This window comes from Aegilops tauschii, chromosome 5, assembly GCF_002575655.3.
Source record: "Aegilops tauschii subsp. strangulata cultivar AL8/78 chromosome 5, Aet v6.0, whole genome shotgun sequence".
Taxonomy (NCBI): Eukaryota; Viridiplantae; Streptophyta; class Magnoliopsida; order Poales; family Poaceae; genus Aegilops; species Aegilops tauschii.
The window spans coordinates 374,852,684-374,862,896 of NC_053039.3; the positions used below are offsets into that span (position 1 = coordinate 374,852,684).

The 10,213-nt window shown below is 47.2% G+C and overlaps 1 protein-coding gene across 1 annotated transcript; it reads left to right on the forward strand.

Moving 5' to 3' along the window:
* The first annotated feature begins 2,820 nt into the window (after positions 1 to 2,820).
* LOC109733218 (blue copper protein) lies at positions 2,821 to 3,771 on the forward strand. Its single transcript, XM_020292416.4, has 2 exons — positions 2,821 to 3,068; positions 3,198 to 3,771. The coding sequence occupies exons 1-2, from the start codon at positions 2,906 to 2,908 to the stop codon at positions 3,524 to 3,526; spliced, it is 492 nt and encodes a 163-aa protein (XP_020148005.1). The 5' UTR covers positions 2,821 to 2,905; the 3' UTR covers positions 3,527 to 3,771.
* Positions 3,772 to 10,213: the final 6,442 nt, after the last annotated feature.

The window sequence follows — 10,213 nt, forward strand, 5'->3', positions numbered from 1 at the left end:
GCAAGGCGTCGGTCATGTTGAGGCAGGGTTGGTGCTATGAATGTGGTATTCGTACATGGCGTGGCGTTGAGTGCTTGATGTCAATCTGACAACACTCATCATAGATGTTCTAACCGTGAAGAGCTTCCCGAGCTCGTGTGGCCTCTTGAGGCAATGAAAATGCGACAAAGCCAACACATGGTCTATCTTCTCGAGCACCATCATAAACACACCCTTCCCACCTCCATAAGGATCGAAGACCATATGAATCACCTCTTCCGTCATATGATAGATTGACTCGTGGATGGCCATTGGTAAGATGCAGTTCGGGGACTTCCTCTTGTTGAATCACATTCAGAGGTGAACCAAGCATTCGATATAACACCTTCTGGGCACCAGGGCAATGCTCACTTCCCTTCCATGGTTCCTCACTCCGCAGTCCACTTGAGTGAAACCTTAGCGACCTTTCCTCCAAATCAACCAAACCCCAACCAGGAATTACGCCATATCAAGCCCAAAAGTGATCAACAACCGTCATGGTGGATGTGGATGTTACGAGTACGATCAAGAGATTTTGAGCAGCGCGCCCGGATCAAGCAAGCTCTGGATACTAACAGTGATGCCCCAAGAATAACACAACACAAATCAGTAACTATTTGATACATTCATGCAGGTTTCTGAGAGAGATTGGGTAGAACAGAACGACAATAATGGGTTATGCGCAGAGAGATACACGAGAGGGAAGGAAATCAGCGGATCCCATTCTTCGTTGCTTCTTCTATGCTTTGGTCGCTTGTCTTATAGGTGCTGCTCCACGTAGTTATAGTTGGGCCAAGCCCAAACATCATGTAGCAACCTAAGTTATAGCCCAAGGGGCTACTGGCTACTGGCATGACAGAACTCCTAACTGTGCTCCAGGTGGGGTTGAGTCGCATGAGCTACTAGTAAGGTACACGTGCATTGTACGCATGAGATTTGGCAACCAAATTATGAATAAATACCACATTATAGCATGTAAGCTTTGAGTCATATATGCATGATGTAGATGTTCGTTTAATTCTTATAGTTCATCTCATTCAAAATCAATTAGTTTTTATAAAAAAGCTAATCTATTTTAAGATTCATGGAATTATGCGTTGTAAAGCATGAAGTAAAAACAAATAATGGCAGTTCATGTAGAAAAAAATTGGTCAATTATGATACGGAAGATTCTAGAACAAAGGAGAAGTGATTGTGTTTTGAGGTTTGTGCATTATGCTTAAATTCAACCATGGAGTCTTCTAGATTGTACATGTGGCAAAATCTGGTGGAATGTAGATGATATCCAACGGTCAGTAATGCTCGGATTTGCCATCTCTACACCGTCGGATTGGCTTTATCCAACGACCATCTTTCGAAGTTATTCACACACTATATAGGGGTGTAGATATATTGCCTACTACGAGATGGTACTCTGTCTCGCACAAAGGTGAGAGCCAGATGGACTGGCCCAATCCGGGTCATAGGAGAGCGGTTTTTAGGGAAGCTTCTATGACCGGTATTCATGTGCTTTTTTATGTGTTCTATGTTTTTTGTTGCGGTTTTTGGTTTTTGGTTTTCTGTGTCCCTTTATTTTATTTTATTTTTTACTATTTTTTCATGTGTTTATTTACTGGTTTTCTTGGGGTTTTTCTTTTTCTTCTTCTAAATACATGCCAACCTCTTTCAATACATGTTTTACATTTTCGTATACACCCGTAACATTTTTTCATATATGTTGAACATTTTTCAAATATGTGCTTCAAACTTTTTCAACTACATGCTTAACATTTTTTTGAATGGTATGAAACATTTTTTATATAACATGAACATTTTTTACAATATATCTATTTTTTTAATGTTGTGAACATATTTTCAATGCGGAATGTCATGATTTTTTTTAAATGGTACAAAACATTTTTTACATTGAATATTTTTTTAAATGTCACATCATTTTATCGAACATATAAGATTTTGTAAATGTTATGTACATTTTTTTAATGGTATGATGCTTTGTGTTAAACTTAGACAAACATTTTTTTACATCATATAAAATTTTATAAAATGTTACGAACATTTTCTGAAGTGCGTAAACATTTTTCTAAATTATGCGAATATTTTTTTTACATTGTGAGAACATTTTTTAAAAATGTCACTTTTTTTTTAAACACGTGAACATTTTGTAGATATTATGAAGTTTGTTTAATGCTATCAACATATTTTAAAAGTCGGACAATCATAAAAAATTGAAGGAAAGTGATATCATTCTAGATACATTGGAGGGAGTGAAAAAGACGAACGAACTAACATTTGTACTAGCAACTAACGGGCCCCAGTAGAGGCGACGGGACGCTCGCCCTCACCGCGGGCGAGCTATCGACGCGCCGGGGCGGAGTGGGCAGATCGATTATTTTGGCACAATCACGGTCGAGTTACTTTACCATCGGCCCCACCATCACCAGTCTATCATATCACCAGCTCCTCCTTTTACGCTTCGAGTGCCCTCGACGTGTCGATCCGTGAGTAGCTCCTAAAAGACGTGGATTCTCCGAATCGGATCGCCCAAAGGCATTTCCATATGTGCGTAGTGCGGTTGCCAGCGCGCGGCACACAAACACAACGGGGGCAGAGATGCCAGCCAGATAGGCCAAGCTTTCGCCTCCCATCTGGTTGGATTACTCCAAGCCTTGTGTCGCACCAAAGCCATGGCAGTCCCATTCCATTCACACCCCGCGCCCACGCCGGTTCTGAAAAGGGGACGGAGATTTGGCAGAAGTTCGGTTTTCAGCTGAAAAATCTGTGTATAAATAGACCGTAGCTCCGACCACCTGCTGTCGAGTGTGCAACGACAGCGAGTCAGCAACAGTGTGATCCTCGCTTATCCACTCGTCAAGGGTTTCAGTCGACCATGGCGTCTTTTTCTGCCGCCCTCGTCGCGCTGCTGCTCGCCAGCTGCGCCGTGGCGGCCGCGGCCACGACGTTCGACGTCGGTGACGGGCACGGCTGGCAGACCGGCGTCGACTACACGGCCTGGACGTCCGACAAGACCTTCGCGGTCGGCGACAAGCTAGGTGAGATATATAGCTCTCGCCACAACTAAGCTACCTGGTCGCCGATGAGTGATGACTGATGAGACGCTAGCCTAGGTGAGTTGGCACGTACGTACGTACATGTCGGTGATCTACGTACTTCATGTGCAGTGTTCAACTACACGAGGAAGGCGCACACGGTGACGGAGGTGAACGACAGCGGCTACAGCGCCTGCTCGGGCGCCAACTCCCTGAGCAACGACGACAGCGGCGCCACCACCGTCACGCTCACGATGGCCGGCGTGCACTACTTCATCTGCGACGTCACGGGCCACTGCCCCAACGGCATGAAGCTCACCGTCACCGTGACGGTCGCCGGGGGCTCGACGACCGGAGGCACCGTCCCTACGGGCGCCTCCGGTGTGTCCCGCGGGCCGGCGGTGAGCGCCGCTGTCGCCGCTGCCGAGGGGGCTCTGGTCGCGCTCGCGCTCTTCTCATGAAACCCGTCATGAGTAGTATGATCAGGCCAGAAACGGACAGACCGTGCAGTTTGATTCGTGTGTACGAACAATAGTTCACTTGTTTTTTTGCTACGTTCACCGTGCACGCTCAATCGCTCATGTACTTACGTGATATATGTTCGTTAGTTTGCGATGTGGCCTGTGTGTGCCGCGGGAGTGTCTTCTTGATGTCTGAGAGCCTCCACGGCCGGACTTTACAAATCCGACCCTTAAAACGTCCGCAGACGCGTACCGAGCATTTCCTAAATTCGTGTTTCTGCACCCACGTATCTCATATCCGACACCCTATATCCATACGAATTCATGCAAAGTTGTACGTAGATCACTAAACGATCAAAATGAAATGAAAACAGACATATAAACCGATACCAAACGGGCATAATTCACATAAGCATCACCAAAATATCAACAAACGGGCATAGTTCATACAGTTCAACGATCCGTCACATTGTAACTACATACTAGAACTAGATTATATAAAAGGAGGGGGCGAGCTTCACCACTCCTCGCCGACCCTTTGCCTTCCGGTCGTCAGCGCTGCTGTAGGCGTCCGCAGCAGGAGGTGGGTCGACGTCGGAGGAGGAGGAGGAATTGGAGATGACGATGTAGCCTTCCAAGCGCCGGACGATGCGGTCTTGTTTGCGCTTGAGTTTGGCCACCATCGCCGCCTTTGCTGCTGCCGCCGCCACCAACCGCTCGGATTGCTCAATGCCGAGCCGGATCTGCTTGGCATTGATCTTCCCGGGGCGTCCGTCTCCGCCGTGGCAAGTGATCGACGGTACACCCACTGGAGGAGAGGCTCCTCCTCGTCGAGCACCGGCATCACGTGGCGGCGGCGGGCGGTCTGAGCAGCCACGTCGGACCCGCCCCCGTCTCCCTTGCCCTCTGCCTCTCACTGCGGGCGGTGCGTGCCTCCGACTCCGGAGTCCGCATCCGCAGCACCGACAGAGCGGGCACTAGAACCCACCGCTGCCCGCGCGGAACAGCGGTCGGAGGTGGAGGAGGCCGTTGGCAGGCGGAGCAGATTGGGCAGGCCGCACATATCCGCGCACGGGACGGGAAGGGCCGGTGCTGGCATTGGCGCTGCGGCGATACGCGACAGGTGGCGTCACACTGGACCCGGAGCTGCCGCCCGTATCGACCAGCGAGCGCTCGAGCGCGATACGGAGCGTCAGCTCGTCCTCATCTCCAGAGCTGTCGTCGGAGTGGCTGCCGGTGCTTGACATATTCCCTGGCGCTAGGGGTTTGACAGATTGGGGAAAGGGGAGCGTTGGGGAGCGGAGCGGATTGAAGTGAGCTAAGGTTTGCTTAGGAGGGGGATTTTGTGGGGTCGGGGTGGGCCAGCGGTGGGCTGGGCTGACGTGGCGGACGGGCCCGGGCTGCCTCATATCCGCCCTATATTTAGGCTGGATATAAGGGGTGTCTGTCAGCCCGGGCATTTGTCAGCGGTTTGGAAGTTCCGATTGGATTGACTTTTGTGACCGGTCTGTGACCAAACGACCTGCCCGGATGTTTGAGACGTGTTTGAGAGGTCCAGCTGTAGATGCGCTCAGCATTGTGTGATTTGTGCAACTACAATTTCTTGGGGTCAGTGCAAGCCACAGTCCAACACGCGTCCCTCCACCACAAACCTCTTTCTTCCTGGAATACATTCGTTTCTAGAAAAGAACTCCCGATGGAAAGAAATGGTTTTCACGACGTGTAGAGCCTTTTGTGTATAGCTATTTCCTTTTCTAGAAAAGTATATATTCTTAACTAGAGAACAGTTATCAGATAAAGAGTTCACGCTTGCAGAGTGTTCAGTAATGTGTTACGCTGCATAAAAAGAAAAGTTTACATTTCAACCTCAAACTAACTACACAGGCTAATGTACAATCCTCTACTTGGAATCGGTCGAAATACAACCTCACCTAACCTTGGGGTGTAAAAATCAACCCCGGACTTGGTTTGGACAAAGTCAAGTGGTTTTGACTGTAGTCAATGTTGACTGTGCATGCCAGCTCAGCCTAGGACTTGGGGGACTAAAAAGAAGTGGTTTATGCTTGCTCTTTGTCTCACTCGCCCCGAAAGTGTCCACCTGCCCCTCCCATAAAGTGAAAAACAACAAGATTGATCTTTTTTAAAGTTTAGCACAAAATGAACCTGGTTTAAAAAGATTTCATAAAATGTCTCATTTCCATGATGCCCTGAACACCATGCTAGACAGCACGATGCCCTGGTTAAGAGCGACATGTCGTCAGAAATGACTTGCCAGGCCAGACATGCCTTGGACCATGACGCCTTGGACGAGGGCGCCACGGCCAATAGCACAACACCCCTTGCCTAGTGCAACATGCCCCATGGATCAACCTAACGTGGCCAACCTCCACTCTTTTTCTCAAATGCTCAAACCCTCTCTTTCTCCCCTTTCTCCACCTCGACTTCCCCTCTCTCTCTCCCCTCCCTAATGCCCGCAATATTTAGTGGATCGGAGCTCAAAATCGGTGAGTTATCTTCCCTTTCAACACCTCAAGGTATTCTCCCATGTTCCTCCTCCTTTTGTTGGTTGAAATATCCGCATTGTACCAGTCGTGGATATAATTCTGACAATACTAGGGGGTATGTATGGAGGCAATCGTGTCTATCGAGCGGTATAGATGGGAGTACGCGCAAGAATTTATACAGGTTCTGGCCCTCTCCAACAGAGGTAATACTCTACCCCAGTGGTGCTCTTAACTCTTGACGTAAGGTACAAGGTGTGAATGCTCAACCTTCAGCCTGGTGCTCCTCTCCCGGCTTATATAGTGCGCTAGGAGGGGGTACATGATTGGTTGGTAATAACGCTATTCATGGTCTCAAGCGTGGCCGCCTGTTCCCTGGCTATTACTGCTAGTAATTGTTGTCTTTTAACTAAATTATGTAATCGTTGGGTAACTGAAGTCATTAAGGCATCATGGGTGATTCGGTATCCTTTGTTGAAAGGATCGAGAAGAGGGATCTAGAGGGGGGTGATTAAACCCTCAACAAGTAAAGTGGCGGTTTTTAAGTTCTTCAAGTTAAGGTGGAGTTTTAGCACAAGTTTAAACATTCACTATACATTTCAAGCAAGCATGACAAGAGTATGAGCAGTGGAAAGAGTAAAGCATGCTAATTGCAAGAAAGTAAAGGGTTGGTATTGGAGTGTGCAAACGCAATGAAGACACGGAGATTTTTGGTGTGGTTCCGATAGATGGTGCTATCGTACGTCCACGTTGATGAGACTTCAACCCACGAAGGGTAACGGTTGCTCGAGTCCACGAAGGGCTCCACCCACGAAGGCTCCACGAAGAAGCAACCTTGTCTATCCCACCATGGCCATCACCCACTAAGGACTTGCCTCACTTAGGTAGATCTTCACGAAGTAGGCGATCTCCTTGCCTTTACAAACTTCTTGGTTCAACTCCACAATCTTGTTAGAGACTCCCAAGCGACACCTAACCAATCTAGGAGACACCACTCTCCAAAAGGTAATAGATGTTGTGTTGATGATGAACTCCTTGCTCTTGTGCTTGAAGTGATAGTCTCCCCAACACTCAACTCTCTCTCATAGATTTGGATATGGTGAATAGATGATTTGAGTGGAAAGCAACTTGGGGAAGGCTAGAAATCAAGAATCTTATGGTTGGATTGGAATATCTTGATCTCAGCACATGACTAGGTGGTTCTCTCTCAGAAAATGTAAGCTGTAAGTGTAGGCACATTCCGATGGCTCTCTCTCTCATATGGAGGAGAGGGTGGAGGGGTATCTATAGCCTCCACACAAAATCCAACCGTTACACACATTTAACCCAACTCGGTCAGACCGAATAGAAGAACTCGGTGAGACCGATTCAGTTCAAAATGTGAACGTTAGGAATATCGATGGGATCGACTCGAACAACTCGGTGGGACCGATGTGAAGCAATGGGGCAACAGAGAAGTTGTCAAGTAAACTCTGTGTGACCGATCACAAATTCAGTGAGACCGAAATAAATGCAACAGGCAACAGAGAGTTTGCAAGGCCATCTCGGTGAGACCGAGATCCGTATCGGTGTCACCGAAGTGTTAGAGTTTCTGGCAGTGGCTATGTCAGATGAACTCGGTGGCGCCGGATAGAAGAGTTCAGTGGTGCCGAGTTTGACTTTGGGTTTTGGACATATTTGGAATGAGAAAGTGGTTGAGGGCTTTGGAGCAATATCACTAAGCATTTTGAGCAAGTAGACCATTAAGCAACACCTAATCCCCTTTTATTAGTATTGTCTTTCCTATGAACTCAATGTGATGTTGGATCACTAAAATATAAATGAAGAGTCTTGAGCTTTTGCCAATATGTGTCCTTAGCATTTTGAAGGGGTTCCACATCCTCTTGTCCATACCACGCCATTGTTGAACTTGTCTGAAATACACTAGATAAAGGCATTAGTTCAACAAGAGATATGTTAAAATTAATTACCAAAATCACCCAGGGAGCACTTGTGCTTTCAATCTCCTCCTTTTTGGTAATTGATGACAACATACATCAAAGCTTTAGATTAAAGATATGCAGAGTAATAGGTAATGCTTTGGAAAGACATGTAACATGCATAAGCTCCCCCTACATGTATGCAATAATGTGAAGATAGAATATAAGAACATTGAATGCATATGTTGGGGAACGTAGTAATTTCAAAAAAAATCCTACGCACATGCAAGATCATGGTGATGCATAGCAACGAGAGGGGAGAGTGTCGTCCACGTACCCTCGTAGACCGTAAGCGGAAGCGTTATGACAACACGGTTGATGTAGTCGTACGTCTTCACGATCGACCGATCCTAGTACCGAACGTACGGCACCTCCGTGATCTGCACACGTTCAGATCGGTGACGTCCCACGAACTCACGATCCAGTAGAGCTTCGAGGGAGAGTTCCGTCAGCACGACGGCGTGATGACGGTGATGATGAAGCTACCGATGCAGGGCTTCGCCTAAGCACCGCTACGATATGACCGAGGTGGATTATGGTGGAGGGGGGCACCGCACACGGCTAAGAGATCAATGATCAACTTGTGTGCCTATGGGGTGCCCCCCTCCCCCGTATATAAAGGAGTGGAGGGGGGAGGAGGCCGGCCTCCTAGGCGCGCCCCAAGGGGAGTCCTACTCCCACCGGGAGTAGGATTCCACCCCTTCCAAGAGTAGGAGTAGGAGGGAAGGAAGGAGGAGAGAGGGGGAAGGAAAAAGGGGGGCGCCCCCCCTTCCTTGTCCAATTCGGACTAGAGGGGGAGGGGGCGCGCGGCCTGCCCTGGCCGCCCCTTCCTCTCTCCACCAAGGCCCATGAGGCCCATTACACTCCCCGGGGGGTTTCGGTAACCCCCCGGTACTCCGGTATTCGTCCAAACTCACTCGGAACCCTTCAGAAGTCCAAACATAGTCATCCAATATATAGATCTTTATGTCTCAACCATTTCGAGACTCCTCGTCATGTCCGTGATCATATCCGGGACTCCGAACTACCTTCGGTACATCAAAACACATAAACTCATATTACCAATCGTCACCGAACGTTAAGCGTGCGGACCCTACGGGTTCGAGAACTATGTAGACATGACCGAGACACATCTCCGGTCAATAACCAATAGCGGAACCTGGATGCTAATATTGGCTCCCACATATTCGACGAAGATCTTTATCGGTCAAACCGCATAACAACATACGTTGTTCGCTTTGTCATCGGTATGTTACTTGCCTGAGATTCGATCGTCGGTATCTCAATACCTAGTTCAATCTCGTTACCGGCAAGTCTCTTTACTCGTTCTGCAATACATCATCCCACAACTAACTCATTAGTTGCATTCTTGCAAGGCTTATAGTGATGTGCATTACCGAGAGGGCCCAGAGATACCTCTCCGACAATCGGAGTGACAAATCCTAATCTTGATCTATGCCAACTCAACAAGTACCATCGGAGACACCTGTAGAGCACCTTTATAATCACCCAGTTACGTTGTGACATTTGGTAGCACACAAAGTGTTCCTCCGGTATTCAGGAGTTGCATAATCTCATAGTCATAGGAACATGTATAAGTCATGAAGAAAGCAATAGCAATATACTAAACGATCAAATGCTAAGCTAACGGAATGGGTCAAGTCAATCACATCATTCACTAATGATGTGATCCCGTTAATCAAATGACAACTCATGTCTATGGTTAGGAAACATAACCATCTTTGATTCAAGGAGCTAGTCAAGTAGAGGCATACTAGTGACACTCTGTTTGTCTATGTATTCACACATGTACTAAGTTTCCGGTTAATACAATTCTAGCATGAATAATAAACATTTATCATGATATAAGGAAATATAAATAACAACTTTATTATTGCCTCTAGGGCATATTTCCTTCAGTCTCCCACTTGCACTAGAGTCAATAATCTAGATTACACAGTAATGATTCTAACACCCATGGAGTCTTGGTGTTGATCATGTTTTGCTCGTGAGAGTGGCTTAGTCAACGGGTCTGCAACATTCAGATCCATATGTATCTTGCAAATCTCTATGTCTCCCTCCTTGACTTGATCGCGGATGGAATTGAAGCATCTCTTGATGTGCTTGGTTCTCTTGTGAAATCTGGATTCCTTTGCCAAGGCAATTGCACCAGTATTGTAACAAAAGATTTTCATTGGACCCGATGC